This window comes from Crocodylus siamensis, chromosome 11, assembly GCF_052110815.1.
Source record: "Crocodylus siamensis isolate JL-2025a chromosome 11, ASM5211081v1, whole genome shotgun sequence".
NCBI classification, from domain to species: Eukaryota; Metazoa; Chordata; order Crocodylia; family Crocodylidae; genus Crocodylus; species Crocodylus siamensis.
The window spans coordinates 37,326,962-37,346,276 of record NC_143405.1 but is presented as its reverse complement, the minus strand read 5'-3'; the positions used below and the strand labels follow the sequence as shown (position 1 = coordinate 37,346,276).

At 49.4% G+C, this 19,315-nt stretch overlaps 1 protein-coding gene across 2 annotated transcripts in view; it reads left to right on the top strand.

Moving 5' to 3' along the window:
* The first annotated feature begins 15,733 nt into the window (after window positions 1-15,733).
* Window positions 15,734-19,315, top strand: part of ACAD9 (acyl-CoA dehydrogenase family member 9) — a 63,435-nt gene continuing 59,853 nt past the window's right edge. The window contains exon 1 of one of the 2 annotated variants that reach the window (XM_090022238.1): window positions 15,734-15,909. In XM_090022238.1, the coding sequence (XP_089878364.1) occupies window positions 15,790-15,909 (120 nt within the window). In that variant the 5' untranslated portion in view covers window positions 15,734-15,789. The remainder of the gene's footprint in view (window positions 15,910-19,315) is intronic. The other variant, XM_090022236.1, reaches the window with a different exon arrangement.

The window sequence follows — 19,315 nt, the reverse complement described above, 5'->3', positions numbered from 1 at the left end:
GGTAAAAGCCAGCACCACTTCCCTTGAAAGTTGGTTCCAGATCCTAGCTGACCTGACTGCCCTAATGTCCAACCTGAACCTTGTTGCTCCGGGAGGTGCATAGGTGAACATGGCCGGTCTCTCCCATTCCCCGCTGGTCCCCCCTGGTAAGTTTGTAGACGGCCACCAAGTCCCCTCTCAGCCTTCTCTTGTGAAGGTTGAACAGGTTCAGGTCCCATAGCCTCTCCTCATAGGGTCTGCCCTGCTGTCCCCGGTCCCTGTGAGTGGCCCTCCTCTGGACCTTCTCAATGCTGGCCACATCTCTCCTAAAGGGCAGCCCCCAGAACTGGAAGCAGTACTCCAACTGTGGCTTGACCAGTGTTGCATAGAGAGAGAGGATCACCTCCTTGGTCCTGCTTGTGATGCATCTGTGGATGCATGACAAGATGCAGTTGGCCTTACTGACTGCATCCTCACATTGGCAGCCCATGTTCATTTTGGAATTGATAATGACTCCAAGATCTCTTTCTGCCACTGTGCTTTCCCCAGCCTATGGGTATGCTGCTGGTTCTTACCGTCCAAGTGCAGTACTCTGCACTTGTCAGTATTGAATCCCATCCTGTTCTCATTTGCCCACCCCTGTAACCTGGCCAGGTCCAGCTGTATCCTGTCCCTCCTTTCTAGTGTGCCCACCTTGCCCCAGATCTTGGTGTCATCAGTGAATTTGAACAGGGTGCTTTTCACCCCCTCGTCCAAGTCGCTAATAAAGAGATTAAACAGTGTGGGCCCAAGGTCTGAGCCCTGGTGAACCCCACTGCCTATATCTCTCCAGGTCGAATATGACCCATCCACCACCACTCTCTGGGTGTGGTCCCTCAGACAATTTGCGATCCACCTCACTGTGTAGGCATCAATGCCATGGTCGCCTAGCTTTTTAATGAGAATGGGGTGGGAGACAGTGTCAAAGGCCTTCCTGAAGTCCGGAAAGACTACATCCACCGCGACACCTGCGTCCAATGAATTTGTAACCTGATCGTAGAAGCATGAGCTAATAGCCACAAGGTTTTATGAAATGTGGTCAGGACTACCACCTGTGCTACCTCCTCTCCTTCCCTGTCTCTTCCCTTAACCTAGTAAAGAAGTTCATTCCTTACCTCATAACATGCAAACAGTATGAGTCCTGGCCTGGTCATGACATGGTTATGCATGCATAGGATGGCTAGAGGTCGGAAGTCGCTGGAACATCTAAACTTCTGACCTTGAAGATGCTATGACCTACTTAGAAGGTTTGAGCATGTGTAGTTTGAACCAATTTATGTAACTGGAGAGCGAGAACTTTATTAGTAAGTTGTGAGGTGATAATGAATGTGAGTGGTCCATGAATGTTGGTTGACATTGATTGACTGAGATGGACAAACAGTGATTGGACTGTGGAATGATGGCTGGTGGCATAATGCATCCACTATAAAAGCCAATGTGGGACACATCTTGGTGTGTGATTGGTCTGGACACGTGCATAGGTGTATGTGCTTGACTGAGTTTGCATTGAGACTGGGTGGGAGTCTGAGTTTGTGTCTGACTAGGGACTGTGTGTGTAGTGTGGAATCTGCTAGAGTACGTTGAGAGTGAGGTATAGTAGTGTGAGAGTCTGAGAAGAGTGAGAATTGCTCAAGTGTGGTGTGTGTGGGGACCAACTTGCTGGAATTCAATCTACCTGTAGACTTACACTTGTGGACTTAACAATACTTACCTGTCTCATCCTGGAGGGTAATGTATCACCCACCCTCTTGAGGTGCTGAGTACTCCCTACATGGGAGGAAATGATAGAAATCATCTGGATGTTAGGGGTTCTACAGCTGGCCTTCTGTCTATCAGCCTCAAAGTGCTCTTGGCTGCCACCTATGGTGACAAGCCTGTGTTCTTTCTTGCATATACTGTATATATAGTGCTTATTGACTCTTTATTGACTGGTTCATGGTTGTTGTTGTGGATTTACTGTCATTGTATTTTGGTATGGATTTTTACAATATATTCTTGTTATTTTTAACCTTGGTGTTAAGTTCTATTGGTATTGGTGCACCTCTGAATGGGTCCAGGCTGCAGGTCAATATTCAGAGGAAATTGACCCTTTAGGTGCCCCAAATCATTTATAGACCCCGGGTAGGCATAGAGAGGCCTAACAAACCTCTGGTAACCTAATAAGGTATTCCCTGCCAGGCATGTCTTCAAATGAGGGTTGTGTTCTGGGTACTCATTGTGTAATTTGGTCTCAAGGATCCTCGGGAAGTCAGGAGCCTCTCTCAGGGCCTGACAGAACTAGGAACCACTTGCCACCCTTTCTATGTCAATCCCCTCCACTTATTCTTCTGTAGCAGAGACCTCAGGCTTTCCCATCCACCCATCAACATTCTTCAGACTTTGGCGTTCTGCTTCTGAGGTCCTAACCCACTCCAAAACATCATATATAAGAGGCAAGTCTCTCCTGATAACCATGTCACAGGCCAGCCTTGGAGCCAAGTCAAACTTTAACTCTCCATGGTGCTCCATCACACATCTTTCATATCATGTCATGACTGTGTAAATACAAGTCATTGTAAGTGGGTCTGCTGTCTGTAACCCCACTTCTGTGTCTCTAGTGGGTTATGGTATACAGAAAGATCCCACACAATTTACTGATTCGTTTGATGCACCTGGCTGGGGGAGTATTTGGTTGATTGCATGATTTCACAATGATTGCACACTTAATTCATACAACACAATTTTATTTTAAAATTCCTTACTGCACATATAACACTGCTTAGCTTTAAGAAATCTTTCAAATATAATGCTACATGAATTAGTATTACAAAAACAAGTACAATTACAAGAAAAGGTTATTTCTCATGGTATACTTACAATCCTAGAATTCCTAGAAACCAAATCCCCAGATATACTTTCATTCTTTAGTTATAGTTCTAGGGTTGGTCTCAGCAGTGATAGGAACAAGTCCCCTTCCTTCGGTCCCACTCAGGTGCTCTGTGGCTTCAGTGTGAACGGGAGCTCTTGTTCATGGAGAGGGTGGTTCAGGTGATCAGTCTGATCCAGCCTACACTTGCGATTCTTCCTTTGGTGTTCTACGAGTGATGTTACTTCCAAATCGGGACTGTAGGTTACAGTTTTTATTGGGTGAGTTGTTGTCTTGGGCCCCTTCTACTCAAACCTGTTACTACTCCCAAATTTGGGCTCAGATCTTTTAACAGATTTCTTCTGGGTGGTCAGTTTGTATTCTTGCTTTTTGGAGATTTTTCACAACACTGCAGTGACTTATCTTTCCCAATCCCCTTCCAAAAGCCTCTAGGTTTCGATCTCTCGGAATGTTTGCTTAGGGGTCATTTTTAGGTTAACTTTGTTAAAGGCCTCTAGAGATAAAATTCAAAAACAAAGACATTCAGCACGTTCGCTGCAAGGCCTCTAAAGATAAAATTTAGAATCAAGACATTCACCACGTAGGCAGAAACAAGCAATGACCCCAGATAAAAAGATGAACCTTGCCTTTTTTCTAAACTGGCCAATGAGTATTTATTACAAGCATTCAAACTATTACATTCAATATGACATTTTGGTACCAGGCCTGACCATATGAGGACTGGGAGCACCCTGTATCCAATGTGGCCTTCACCGGTTGTCCTCTAATCCAGGCCATAACCACTGGACGATTCCATCCGCCTGTCCCTGTAGCCATCCCATAACTACAGTCCATAGCTTCCACTATCTCCTCTTCTCTTGCCTTCTCCCTGAAGGGGCGTGTTGGTCCAGTCAGTCTCCCTGGGTCATTGTTGGTGTAACAACATTCTTTGGCCTCATGTCCTAGTTTCCTGCACCTGTAGCATATAACCCCTCAGGGTGCTGATCGCTGGGTGTCTCATCGCTTCTCCTCTTCAGGTTGTGATGGGGAGGCCTATTTCACTCATGGTTGTCTTCTGTTTCTGAAAAGCCTTCTGCCAGCCTCAGAGCCTCTTCACAATTATGTGGAAGATGTCAGCACACTCAGCACTGTGTATCCTCCTCTACATCCCATAAAAATTGTTTGAGAAGTATTAGGTTGGCTACTCCTTCTCGATCATATCTGGAAGAAGCCGCTTATTCATTAGGTCCTTTAAGAGCTGCATGAGGGCAGAGGATTATCTGTTCTCCCAAGCCTTATGAGCTTGAAAATACTGCCTATAATGGTCCAGGGTGATCTCTAACAAAATGGCTGCTTTAACTTTTTCATATTCACATGCCTCATCCTGGAGCAAGGCTCTATAGGCTGCCTATACCTTATCAGTCATCAATGATCCCAACTGGTGGGCCCACTGAAACCAGTCCAGCCCCACTTGAACAGCTGTGTGCTTGAAGGCCTTGATGAATGCTTTGGGGTCATCATCTTTTGTCATATGTGACGTCATAAAAAAAGATAAATTCCTTTCAGCCACTCCTGCTGGCAGGTTGCCTATTGCTGTTGCATCTCCAGCATTTGTTCAATTGCCTGCACGGACTGCCCCAGCAATTCTGGGTGTGACACCATGGTGGGCTGCATCTCTGCTCTGTCACCAGGTTGCCTGAGTTAACCAGTGGTTCCTGGCCAATACACCACGGTCACAGTGGGGATTCTGCAGGAGACCACTCTCGACTTTCCTTCCACACCTTTGGTCTTATAGAGAACATAAGGGAGGGTTCATTAATATTACTAAGGGTCCCCCACAGGTGTACTCACGCGATGACAAGTGGCTGACTTGGGGCTCCATTTCCCCTACGCCTCATCCATATGCCAACCATTGGTTCTTGCCAGAATGTAGAGTCCATTACCCTACAAATGCCGATGAGCTGTTTGAAGGTGCTGGACTGAAGAGATGTCAATTGCATCTTGACCCTCACATCCCAGTGGGTTGTGGAAAGAACTTCAGCCACCACCAGGACTTCCCTGCTTCAGAAAGCAGCAGAGAAAGGAAAAAAAAGAAAAGAAATCCGTATACCAGGGCTAATGCAGAACATCCCAGGAGTCGTGGGTTTGTCCCTTTTTCAGAATAACACAGGTAAATTAGTCTCTAGTCCTCATGGGTCAATATCCTTCTCCTTGACTGGGGTTACCTTACTTGCTCTGGCACTTCCCTGTGCCTCCGTATTAAGAAAGAAATGTAAGTGGCCTGGTAGGTTGGGCAATTCCAACAGCAAAATGGATCCAAAAAAAAAAAAGAAATCAAAAAGGAAAATGCCCATCACTGTCCTAGGGCAGAACCTGGGTCCCTACTCAGGTTCTATTAATCAGATCTTCAGAGTTCTCCCTCCTGGGAAAGCAACTTTCTCGCCCTCGGGTCTTCACTGCCTGTGGGGTCAGGTGCTGCAGGGAAGTTGAAGGCCCCTTTGGGTCTCCACTCTGTGAAGATAATCCTGCTCCCTACGGAGCCCTCTGCTGTCTGTCTTATGCCACTCGGGGTCTTCTCCCTCTCTCCCTGGCTCTGCTTCCACTTTCAGTTCTAAGCTGCTGTGGCACTATGGATCTATGCCTTCATCACTGTTGCACCGCCAGAGCCAAGTGGAGTGTGTGCTAATAAAATGGTATGACAGCACTGCACACCATTCTTGTTCTGCCTTCTCCTTGCCTGCAAGTAAGGCAAGTCTATTTTTAACCTGCGCTAGACCACAGCTTGTCACTCCGTATCTGAACAGCAGGGTATGTTCTTCTCCAAGGGTCCTGCCGCTACAGAGAGAAACATCTCGGGACTCGAACCTTGGTTGTATACTGAGCACGTTATCAGAGGAAGCATCGCACACATAGAACAAAATAAGTTAGTTCTAGATTAGAATGCAAATTTGGGAGTTGTGCATAGGAGTGAAAAGCAGCATTAACATTATTCCAATTAGTTTTTATCTACATTGGCTGTTCGCTAATCTGGACTACAGGATAAAAGGATTTATTTAAAAAAATTTAATAAGTACTACGAAGGTCTTGCTTAGCAATGTAAACGCAATGCAAGTGTTTTAAAGTTTAGTAGGATTATATTTACCTGAATATAGATTATTCTTTTGTTTAACTGTTCAGTACTGCTTTGGCAACTGAGTATTTTAAAGCCTGTCTACAAAACAAAGCACAAGGGTAGCTGAATAAAAACAGTAAATGAAAAATTGAATCTTAAAAAGGAGAGAGAAATAGGTGTAACAAAAAAAAAAAAAAAGAAAGAGCAGAAGAAAGTATTTAAAAGGTTAATGGAAATTTGAAAGAAACATTTGAAACAAAAGGAAGGTTATTTTGTACATAAATTTTAGGATTCATAGAGTATAAGTGTGTCAGTTAAAGATTCTGTATTTATTCAGACAATAAAGTGATTGACCATTGTGTCCTCTGCCCCCACTCCTCTTGCCCTCTCCCTTTCTCTTGGAAACTTGGGGCATTGCTTCGTTCCTACCCAAATTCCAACTTTTAGGTAATTACTTTATCTATTTATTCCTTGTGAGTTTAAAAACAAGGAAACCCTCTTCAGAAGCTGCTTGAAAAGCAGACTGAGCAGAACTGAGTTAGATATAAGACGGTGGGGAAAGGTATCTGAATCTTTCTTGCACTGAATCTTGTGCAGTAATTTACACCAGGGACTGGGAAACTTAGGGCAACACCTGATGGTGCTCAGTTTGGGCCCAGCTCTGGTGAGAAACATGAGGGGAAGCCTGTTGTACCTCTGTGAGCCTGGGACCTCTGTGGGACATGTGGAGGACCCCAACCCTGAGCTCCAGCATAGCTGGGAAGCAGGTGGGGCCTGCAGTGGCTGGGAGCTAATCAACTGTGGGAGCAGCTGAGAGGAGCTGAGGAGGGTCACGCTCCCCCCCTCCCCCGGCTCCTACTTGGCCCAGCCCCGGAGGGAGTCACGCGACTGGTGCCACCCGGCGCATGAGACAGGGGAAGGAGGGGGCACTCACCTGTTCCCTTCTCTGGTGGGGTGAGGACCCCCAACCCGAGAGGGGCGTGGCACCAGTGGCAGGTCATACTGTGCATGTGCATAGTCTAAAAGGGCCCGCTAATGGCAGAAGCCACAGTTCGGGCCTGGCTCCAGTGAGAGGTGCACAGGCAAAAAGCCCATTGCACCCCCATAAGTCTGGGACCCCCTAGAATCCACAGCAGGATGTGCAGCAGACCCCAAACCTGACCCCCAGTGTAGCTGGGAGGTAGGTGGGGCCCACAGTGGGTGGAAGATAGTCAGCTGCGGGAGACAGCTGAGAGGAGCCAAGGAGGGTCACGCCTCCTCCCTCCCCCTAGCTCCTACTTGGCCCAGTCCTCCAGGGAGCCATGTGAACAGAGTACACAAACAGGCACACTCTGGGCCCGGCGTGTAAGTTAGCATGGGAGTTCCTGCAGAAGGGTGTACAGAAGGGACCTGAGGCTTTAAGCGGCAAGCCTGAAATGAATGGTTGGCACAGCAGTAGCACAGACTGCTCCCTGAACCATGGTGGGGATGCACTGCACCCTGAAGATCCCCTCTGTGACTGGCTGCTCCCCACCCACCCCAGTACCTCTGAGGTCTCCACCCAGATGGAACCTATGGTTCTGGCCTCCTCTCAGATAGGGTCCGTGGCTCTTGGCTGTGGAGGCTGCCTGGCATGCCAGCAACCACATGGGATCAAAAAAAAGACATCTCCCCTTGTGAGGTTTCTTCCTTACTGGAATCTCTGGAGTGCTGGGACAGCTCCAGAGCGTGGTGCAGAGGCTACATGCTATCAGGAATGGTGAAGAGGAGACTGACTCCTACTGCCAGACTCTTCACCAGAAGGAAAAAGAATGAAGAGCAAGGTTGGCTGGCAGGACAAGAGTGGACAGGAGGAGCTCCCATAATGTCCAGCCAGGGGTCAGTTGGATGAAGGTTGTTTCTGGTAACACTGCACCAGGGTCACTACCCCCTTGAACCTTCACAACAGGTACAAAATCCTCACAGCACCAGAAGAGCCAGCAGAGCTCCTAGCTCAAACACATGAGGAAGAAAGGCAACCTGTAACCACCCCAAGAAGGAACACAGAGTGGTCATTGTGGGAGATTCCATCTTGAGGGGGACTGAGGGAGCTATCTGCCGCCCTGATCCCTTAGTCCATGGAATATGCTGCCTCCCAAGGGGTCTGTATCCGCAATGTAGCCGAGGGGATCCTGAAACTTATCTGGCCCTCTGACCACTACCCCATGCTCTTCATCCATGTAGGTGCAAATGACATGGCTTGGCGCAATCCCAGTCGGGTCATGAATGACTATAGGATTCTTGGAGCAGGGCTCAGAGGGTTGGGGGTGCAGGTGGTTTTCTCCTTGATCCTTCCAGTTACAGGCCATGGGCATAGAAGGGAGAGAAGAATTGAAGAAGTAAACAGAAGACTATGGCTTCTATGACCACAGTCTGCACTTCAAAGAGAGAGGCAGTGAGTTACTGAGAAGGGACAGCTTCTACCTCACTTGCATGGGGGAAAGCTCTTCTTGGTCAGAATGGCTGACATGCTTGACTGGGCTTTAAACTAAGTTCACAAAGGGATGGGCACATAACCGCTGGTGCAAGCCCACCAAGCGTTGACTATAACATCAGCAGGTCAGATCAAAGGAGCTCACTCCTACCCCAGCCCAGGGACAGGGCTCTTCTAGGAGTGCAGGGAAGCCTAGGACCTCCAATGGTCCTTGCCTGGACACAAACGCCAGGAGCCTAGGAAACAAACAGGAGGAACTGGCCCTTCTGCTAAACAGAAATTACTACATTCTGATAGGGATAACAGAGACCTGGTGGGACTCCACCTATGACTGGACCACAGGTATAGATGGCTATATCTTGTACAAGAGAGATCATGTTGCAAGAAAGGGCGGGGTGTAGTTCTCCTTGTGAAGAAGCAATACACTTCCCTACAGTCAGAGATTAGTAACCAAGGAGGGCAACTTGAGACCTTCTAGGTAAATTTACAGGGGGAACGTGGTGAAGGGGATATAACAGTAGAGGTTTACTACAGAGCTCAGGAGCAAGAACTTGACCACAAATTCACCAGGAAACAGGCTGAAGCTGCAAGGTCCTGCTGCATGATTGTCATAGGTGACGTCAACTACCCTGACATCTCATGGGAAGAGCACTCAGCCAAATCCAATCAGTCACAATGCTTCCTCACATGCATTGATGAGCTCTGTCTCAAGAAATCTACGGGCTGACAAGAGACAAGGTGCTGCTGGACCTGGTACTGCCGAAAGGGGATGATCTAGTGAGTGACCTGAGAATCAAAGGGAAGCTGGGTGACAGTAACCACGAGTTGATAATTGACAAAGCAGAAGAGGTGGACATCATATTTCTGGACTTCAAGAAAGCCTTTGACCTGGTATCATATGATGTCCTCATGGAAAAATTGAAGAACTGCAGTCTTGACAATCTCACAGTCCAATGGCTGGGGAACTGGCTCCATGAACGGACGCAGAGAGTGATGGTTGATAGAACCAAATCAACATGGCACATGGTGACTGGTGGCATCCCCCAGGGCTCCATTCTTGGACCTGTACTCTTCAATGTATTTATAAATTATTTGGACTGTGGTGTCAGAAGTGGACTGGCTAAGTTTGCTGACAACACCAAACTATGGGGAAGTGTGGCACCTTAGAGGGTAGGCTGGCAATCCAGGCAGACTTTGACGGGCTTACAAGGTAAGCGGATCAAAGCCTCATGGCATTCAACACTGAGAAATGCAAGGTGCTTCACCTTGGGGGGGAAAAAACCCACACCACACTTATAGACTCGGCAGTGCTATGCTCACTAGCAACATGACTGAATGAGACTTGGGAGTCATGATCAGGGATCTGAGTTTTCCATTTGCCACAGAAAAACAGAGAAAAACTATGGATTTCCCTGTTTCATTAGAGAAAAAACAGATTTTACCTTTTAGCAGAAAAACCTGCAGATTTCCCAGTTTTGCAAAGAGCTGTGCAGGCTGGCAGAGTTCCAGCCTGCAAAAGCTGACTGCAAAAAGGGTGGGAAACTCCCAACCCTGCCTGGAGGGGGAGGGAGGGGGGAAGAGTGGGGCCTGAGGCTCTCAGTTACCTAAGGCTCAGCTCAGGCTCACTGTTCTTCCTGGAGCCTATAAGGTAAGTGGGGCTTGCATGGGGTTGGAGGCCCCCTCTGGCAGGGCTGGGTGGTTGTGGGTTATGACTGTGGGACATCAGCAGGGCTGGGGAGGGCCAGGTACTGGCCCTGTCCTCACCCTTGCCTGCAGCAGTGGGAGAGCTGGCTCTGTGCTCCTTCTGATGCAGCAGCCACTGACTTCTGTTGGGGGCAGGAAGCTGTGGACCTGGGTCCTCAGCCCCATAGCCATGGCAGCTGGGGGCCAGGGGCTGTGGATGAGGGCAAGGGTCACAAGCAGGGATGGGCAGTTGTGGGGGCGGAGTGAGAGGCACAAGCAGGGTGGGAGGTTGGGGAGGGAGTGACGGGCACCAACAGGCCTGGGGGTTCTCCCTCCACCCCTTCTTGACGATAGGCAAAAACACTGTCCCTCTTCCAGTCCTCAAGGACTTCTCTAAAGTACCACGAGTTTTGGAAGGGCTTTGCCAGGGGTTGTACTATGACTTTGACCAGCTCCTTCAGCACCCTCAGATGAAGTTCATTTAGGCCTGATGATTTATATACATCTACATTTTTTAATTGGTCACACTAGTTCTTTGGCAATAGTAGGAAGGTGGTCATTCCTAGGCTGCTCGTTCCGTACCCTATCTGGTATGTTTTTCCCCTTGGCCCTGTGAAAGACAGAGGCAAAGTAGTCCTTCAGGAGTTCAATTTTCTCCTGAGCACCAGTAACCAGTTGTTCTGAGTTGTTGAGCAGTGGCCCCACACTCCCATTTGTTGTCTTCCTGTTCCCTACGTACCTAAAAAAGGATTTCTTATTGTCCTTGATCCCCTTTGCTACTTTGAGTTCAGTTGCCACCTAGCCCTTCTAATCTGTTCCCTATAAGTGCAGGCCATTGTTGTATAGTGCTCCTTGGGACATGCCCCAAGTTTCCATTATTTGTACGCCTCTTTCTTCAGAGGACCATGATTTCCCTTTTTGGCCAAGAGGGCTTCTCTTTTGCTACCTTTCCTCCACGTGGGAATGGACTTCCTTTGTGCTTTAAGGATTGTGTCCTTGTGGGAGGACCAATCTTCATGTATTCTTTTTGCCTTTGGTCCCTGGTCCTGCAGCACTTCCCTTACTAGTGAACTGTGCTTGTAGAAATTTGCATTTTTGAAATCAAAAACTTCAATCCTGTTATCTGGTTTGTCTAGAATAGCATTACCTCTGATTGGCCCTCGCACCTCCTGAGTCAAAAAAAGCTCTTTGATGCAGATCAGAAAGGAATGCGACTGATCCAACTTGGCCAAGGAGCTGGTCAAAGTCATAGTACAACCCCTGGCAAAGCCCTTCCAAAACTCGTGGTACTTTAGAGAAGTCCTTGAGGACTGGAAGAGGGACAGTGTTATAACCTTCTGTTATAAGAGGTTTCCTATGGGCTCCTGCTTCATTTGGGCACTTTCCTGCCATACCTTGATAGAAGAATAAACAAAGATTAGCTAATACAAAGTGTCACTGAGGTTTTTATCTTAACTCATCTTTTTGATAACACTGTGATTACATTGAAGCCCCGGATAGACACGGTCTCTATACGTTAGGTGATTAGCCTCTATGGAGACTCCCTCAAAAGATCTCTCTCTTTCTCTTCTAGGAAGGATCAGTCACAACCCCCTGCTCCACAGAGACACCGTGGTCCCTTCCGGTAAGTATTTAGGTAAGCACCACCTCTCTGACAGTGTCTTTGCTCACTGGGGCAAGGCACTCCCCATCCTATGCCTCCGCACAGGGAGATTTCCCAAACTTCTTTCTCTGCCTCTCACGTCCCCTTCCAGGGGCTGATCTTTTGCAGCTGTTTCCTTTTCTCTCTGCTCCCTTGTTTCAGAGCACTTGTCTTTATTGATTACAGGTCAGTCTCTTCTCCCAACCACAGTCTCACCAGATGATGTTACATGCTCGTCTTCACTCTTAGGCCCCCCACCGTTCTCTCTCTGCTCTTAGCAACAGGGTTTGTTAGCTCCCTGTTACACCTCCCAAGAGATGTCTGGGTAATCAAAATCGCCCATGACGACCATGTTCCATGCACGCGTGGCCTCAGTCAGTTTATGGGCGACGCTAGATCAAGTTCCTCCCTTTGATTTGGTGGTCTGTAGTACACACCTACAGTCAGTTCTCTCTTGCCACTCCCCCCACCCCGTTTGACCCAGAGTGTTTCAAGTTGTTCTTCTCTGGAGCCGATGTTGGCCTCTAAGGAGGTGCACTACTCCCTCACATAGAGAGCTACACCAAAGACCAACAGCCAAAGGCCAATGTGGAGCCAAGAGAGTGATTCTGAGGAGGCAGTCTGTGAGTGAAATACTGTATGGTGAGAGTGTGTCTGGGGCCGTGTCTGCAAATGTACCAGAGTCTGCGCCAAACCCCACAGTGGTTTGTTGTGGGAGTGAATGGTTGAGGGCTGGGGTGACCAACATCCCCTCTGTGTATGAGTAGTGCAGCTGACAGGCTGTCGTTGCTGTTCAATACAGTTTTAGTTGTTACTTCTCCTCGCTGTTGTTGTGTCCTTGATTAACTAATCAATTACTTCAAAGATGGGGTAGCACCAGACTGTAGTTGAACACCCTGCTGAGAGTGGCCCACTACCATTAAATATACTTCTATCTCTATGGGGATTGGTTTAATTGCTTAATTAGTTACGTACCCAATCCGAGCTTTAACACACCCAACCAAAACAGTAGCATTTTACTTTCTCTAATGTGAATGACTGTACACGATGCAGGAAACACAGTCATACCCCACTCTCTCTTCCATTCCTTCCCATTTGGCTCATCCTTGAGAAGCCCTGGGCAGAAAAGGGCAGAAGTTAATGATGGTTTTCCATGAAGTTTTTCCCCAACTATTGGGCTACTGAATATTACCCAATTTCTACAGCCACCAATACCAAAGTTCAAGAGCAGCCATCAATAGGCTGTCCCTGGGAGCACAGCTCACAAGAGCACAGTACTTCAGTTCTTGTAACCAGTGTCTGGGGTGGGATGTGATCAGAGGGCAAGAAACTGAATGAGCTCTTTCAAATCATGGTTTTAAATTCCAGAGGAAACTCACTTTTTAACAGTCTAAATAATGCAATATATTAAAATACTAACATTATTCTTAGTTAACCTTATGTCCTAAGTTCTAAAATATAGTGGAATAAGGCATTTTTAATTTTAATCATTCTTCATGTGTTGATGATTCATAAATGTTAAATCGTTAATATTTTGCTAGGGAAAGATAGAAATATTTAAGATATGTATTATGAACATATTATGAACCCAAAACATCAGACACAGATAGATGGAGGACAAGAGACTGGCCAAAAGAATCCCTCTGCTAAACAGTACTCAGAGGCTAGGGACAGACATTCAAAAAGCCCAAGCCTGAATTGATTCAATCTTTGCAGGTTAGTCTAACCTGGCTAGGTTGAACTGGTTTGTAACTGTACGGACATCCCTTCTGGACTGAGGAAATGCCGGCACATGCCTTCAGTGGTTCAGGCTAGAATTTCAGGGGGCACTAGAACAGTCCTCCCTTCCCTTCAGTGGTGCTGAGCTGAAGTGTGTGTGTGTGTGTTGGGGGGGCATATCTAGACCCTGGCAAGACGAGCCCCACCCTTGCTGCTCCTCTGACTAGCAATGGAGCCAGCAGGGAGTTACACAGCATTTACTTACACAGCAGGGAGTTACACAGCATTTATCAGCCCATCAGCAAAACAAGTCTCGTTAGTTTAAGCTCTTCTTAAACAACTTTTTCCAAGAAAGGAATGGAGGGACATTACCAGCTACCTATTGATTAGCTCCAAAAAGCTGTACGCAGACACTGTCCTGTCTGCCTTACAGATACCTCTCAGCATTAGCTTGCAGATCACATGCTGGCTATGGTCTGTGCTATGGGAGAGGGGAGGGAGGGATCCCTGCTTGAGCCAGGGGTGGGAGGTGGGGCTGGGCATAGGCAACTGGTGCTGCCTGAGTCAGAGGTGGCATGTCCCACCCTCCCCCTCCCAGCAACCAGTCAGCAACCGGGGGGTGTCCCCCCGCAACCGATCCCACCAACTGGTTCCGCTGCAGCTGATTGCTGAAGTCACTTTCAGAAGTGGCTCCAGCTGCTCCTGGGAATGCCACAGCGCTCCCACTCCCCAGGGGGGCCTAAGCAGTAATCAGTCAGGGGGTGCACTGGTGCTCTCAGGGGGTGCATGTGCACACCCATGCACCCCTTATGCATTGCCACAGGGGCAGGGAGAAGCCAGGTAGACCCTGCTGTGCCTGCAAGTCTCTGCTGGAGCTCCAGCCAGGGAGTGAGGGGGGCAGCTCTGCTGTGGAACTGAGAGTGCTGCCCAGGGTTGCAATGTAGGATGCTGGGGGACTCTGGTTTAAGTTAAAGCAGGAAGGGGTCTGGGACAGGCACTGCATAAACTGGTTTGACCCAAATCAGTTAAGTTTGATGCTACATTCAACTAGGTTTATCTTAAACTGGTTTCAGCCATTTTCAAACTGGTTTATGTGCACTGAACTTATGTTCTGTTACAAGTTTAAACCAGTTTCTGATTACTTAAACTGGTTTGTGTGTAATGTCTGTCCCTAGCCAGCGGGAAAGCTTACCAAACTTAACCCAGAGTACATGTAAAGAGGGCTCCAGGATAGACAGGGATGGCAAAGCTTGCTTCATAACTGATGTGACACCTGAAGGCAAAGAAAAGACTCAGATATTTTGGTACTCATGTGAACATCTCTTCTTACCAAGGTTGTCACAAAATGGACCTGGTGATAATCAGTCAGCGATTTTACTGACATTTTTTGCACTTTCACAAAGGCTCCCTATGTGAACGGAAAAGGTATGATCATGCGAAACTGTCCCAAGTAAATGTTTGAATTGTGTTTGAGGAAACTGGCAGCAGAGGGGCCATTTTGCTTACAGCATTGAGAATGCAGATGAGCTGCACTACTGAGAGTAACGGAAAGAATGTGGACGTAAAGATTTCCAGCTGCTAGCTGTGCAACCCTGATGCAAGGCAGCAAAAAGCCTGTTTGAAGAAACTGCTCTGCAGTTGTAAATTATTATGTAACAGAACAGTCAAAGAACCCCCAAAGAATGGCAGTAAAGCCAAGCATTGATGCCAGAGGGCTAGTGATACTAGTAATATCCACACGAATGACTTAAGTCATTCTTATTTAAGAAGGGGCATAACCCCCAAGGTTTATGAAGAAAGCAGGGTTCCCCTAACCTTCCCCTTCCGGACAGTCAGCGCAGGTGGATGCTGACAAACCTGCCTGTGGCCTGGGGGCGCTTAAGACAAGTCGAGGTCATGCGCCCAAGGCCGGACACGCTGGGCAAGGCGCCGCCCCGCAGGCGAGTCGCCAGGCCGCAAGCCCCGACCCGCTCGTGCGTCACGGGCCGCCAGCCAGGCTTTTACTGCCAACCACGCTTGCTGCTGACACGTTTTTCATAGATTCATAGATACTAGGGTCGGAAGGGACCTCAATAGATCATCGAGTCCGACCCTAAGCGCCAGCGCTCGGCCAGGCCCCGCAAGGTAGCAGCAGGGGCGGTTAATACCGACTTCCGCCTCCCCGGTGAAGCGGCCGTTGGCCTCAGCCAGCGATTTTCAGCCTTGCAGCAGCTTGCGACGCGCCGCCCCTACCCCACGCGGCGCAGTCATCACATGTCTCGGCGCGGATCGATAGCGTCATCAGCCCGCGTCAACCGGCTGCCACGCTCTGTCACAGCATGAACCTACACTTGCTGCGGGCGGCGCGCGCTGCGCTCCCCGCTGGGGCCAGGCAGCTGCGCACCGCGGCCCCCCGCCGCCGCGGCGCCCGGGACTTCTTCCTGGGGGCGCCGTTGAAGGTGAGGCCGCGCAGGGATCCTCGGGCGAGTCCTGTGGCTAAAGGGAAGGGCCACGGACCCGAGAAAGCCGGGAAGTCCGTGCGACCCGTGGGCAGCGGATACACTTGCCTGGCGCCGGCGAGGGGAGCTTCAACCCGCGAAAGCTGCGGCTTCCCCGTGTCCTGTGTCTGCCTATGTAGGAGCTGCCCCGGCCGGGTTCCTTCATAGCACAGGCGGCCTTGCCCAGTGTTCTGCCCCACTCGCTGTCCGCCGGGCCTGCCGTCTCCTGCCTCTGGCCTGGCTGCTCATCCGCTGGCCCCAAAGGCGGCTCTGGCCAGGCCAGAGGAGCCAGGCGGGTGGGGGCTGCCTTCCTGGCACTCCTCCACTCACACCTCTGGGCAGTTTCCCTGGGAAGTGTCCACTGGCTCCTTGGGTGTGTTTGAGGGCCGTGGGTGCTGTCTGATGCACTCTGGGCCCCCCCCCTTTGGTGCAAACTTGCTGAGGGTGCACTCCATCCTATCTTCTAGGTCACTGAGGAAGATATTGAACAAAACTGCCCCAGAACCGACCTCTGGGGCACTTCACTTGATCCCGGCTGCACACTGGGCATCAAGCCATTAATTAGTAGTTTTTGAGCATGATGTTCCAGCTAGTTTTCTATCCACCTTACAGTCCATTCATCCAGGACATACTTCTTTAGCTTGCTTGTGAAAATGTTGTGGGACACCATACCAAAAGCCTTGTTAAAGCCAAGGGTATATCACATCCTCTTCTTCCTATATCCCTAGAGCCAATCATCTAAACATAGAAGGTAATCATGTTGGTTAGGCATCACTTGCCCTTGGTAAATCCATGTTGGCTGTTCCTAATCACCAGAGAGCCTTGTATTCTCTGTTTAAAAACTCACAAATTCTCTGATTTAAAAGCCCCAAATTCATGATTAAAATGAAAAACCACTAATAATATAAGAACACAATGTTTTATTTATATATTTACAATTTTAAAGCAATTTGTCAGCCTACCTGTGCCTCAATCACGAATACAATAAATTCTAAGTACCTTTATATTTTGGTATTTGATTTTCAGTTTTTTATCATGGAAAATCAGTTTCCCCCCACCCCTGTAGCTCATGAGGACACAGGTCTAGTCCCATCACTCCCCATCCACAGCCCCTGGGGCTCTCCCAGTGCCCCTTACTCCCTAACCAAAGCATTGTGGCCCTGCTGGTGCCTCTCGCTCCCTACCTACAGCTCCCACCGGCCCTGGCAGAAGGGCCCCAGCTGCTACAGCTGTGGGGCCAGGGACCCAGGTCTGCAGCCTACTGCCCACCCCCACAGCAGGGCCCAAACCCTGGTTGCTGCCTGTGGGAGGTGGCAGCTGTTGTGACAGAGTACAGTGGAGCCCAGCTCTCCCTCCCCCTCCTCCTCAGGCAGCACAGCTGAAGTAGAGCCAATGAGGGTTGGGGGGGCGGATGCAGGCTAGCTATTAATGCCCTCCCCTGGGGCCTCTGGGGCCTAGCAGGCAAGACCCAACATGGCATGGCAGAGTGGGGTGGGATGGGGAAGCTCCTTGCCACTTCAAGCCCCATGCCTGGCAGCAGTGAAGGGATCAGCTACGCGCCACTACCGGCACTGCTGCTGGGCAGGCAGGGGGCACTTTGCCATGGCAGTGCAGGGCTTGCAGTGGCAAGGAGCTTCCCTGCCTGGCCCTGCTCTGCCCTGCTGCACCAGCACCACCCACTGGGCCACAGAGGCTCTGGGGAGAGGCAGCAGGGCAGGGAGCGAGAGCCTGAGCCCACAACAGGCATCCTGATGCATCAGTCAGGGGCATGGACCAAGGTGGTCAAGGGCCCTAAGGTCCATGCCCCAGCCCTGGTACAATCTGTGGGCAAGGCAAGAGCCCCCAAGGGAACACTTGCCTGCCTGTACACAAATGCCAGGAGCTTGGGGAACAAGCAGGAGGAGCTCATCCTCCTGCTCAGTGCAAATAATTATGATGTCATAGGGATAACGGAGACCTGGTGGGACTCCACCTCAGGTATAGATGGTTATACACTCTACAGGAGGGATTGTATAGATAAAAGGAGCAGGGGTGTAGCTCTCTATGTTAAGGAAAGCTACATGTCCCTGCAAGCTGATCTTGGCAACGAGGGTGGATGACTGGAGACCGTCTGGGTTAAAATCCATGGGGAACATGGCACAGGGGACACAACGGTGGGAGTCTACTACAGACTTCCCACCCAAAGTCCAGAGCTTGACCAGGAGTTCGCCCAGGAACTGGCTGAGGCCACATGCTCCAGGACCATGGTTGTCATGGGTGACTTCAATTACCCGGACATCTCGTCGGAGGATCACTCAGCAAAATCCAGGCAGTCACAAAGCTTCCTCTCATGCGTGGATGACCTCTACCTGACTCAAGAAGTCTGTGGGCCAATGAGAGGTATAGCGCTGCTTGACCTGGTACTGGCTAGTGGGGATGACCTAATCGGCGACCTAGTGATCAATGGGAAGCTGGGTGACAGAGACCATGAGCTGATCACCTTCACCATCCGCCGTAAAGCTGGCAAGTCAGTCAGCAACACGGTAGTCCTTGACTTCAGGAAAGGCGACTTTCACTGACCAGCCTCCTAAGCTTGTCAGGCTCTAAGGGACCATGACCCCAGGGAGAGGGGAGTTCAAGAAGAGTGGTTGCTCCTCAAGGGAGCGATCCTCAATGCACAAGCTAAGTCTATTCCATCTTGGAGAAAAGGCAGCAAGAGGGCACAGCAGCCCCCCGGCTCTCCAGGGATCTAGCGGACCTCCTGAGGCTAAAAAGAAAGGCCTACAAAGGATGGAGGATGGGATTCACCTCCAAGGAGGATTATTCCACACTGGTCCGGTCTTGCAGGGAGCAAACCAGGAAAGCCAAGGCTGCAACTTAACTCCAACTAGCTTCGAGCATCAAGGACAATAAAAAAGTCCTTTTTCAGATATGTGGGGTGCTGGAGAAAAAGCAGGGGCAACATTGGACCCCTGCTAAACCAGATGGGGCAACTGACACACAGGAAAAAGCCAAACTATTAAATGGGTATTTGCATTGGTTTTTCATCAGTCCCATGGGATGCCCATGCCCACCACGGGACAGGGAGGTCTGGGTGAGGGAGATCCCCTGCCCTCTATTAATGCTGACCTTGTGAAGGAACATCTTGAGAAGCTGGATACCTTCAAGTCAGCCAGCCCTGACAATCTACACCCTAGGGTACTCAAGGAGCTGGCGAGCATCATAGCTCAGCCTCTGGCACGGATCTTTGAAAACTCCTTCCAGTCTTCGGGCACTACACCAGAGTGCCAGAAGGCCAATGTGGTGCCTGTCTTCAAGAAAGAGAGGAAAGTGGATCCGGCTAACTATAGACCCATCAGCCTGACTTCTATCCTGGGGAAGATCTTAG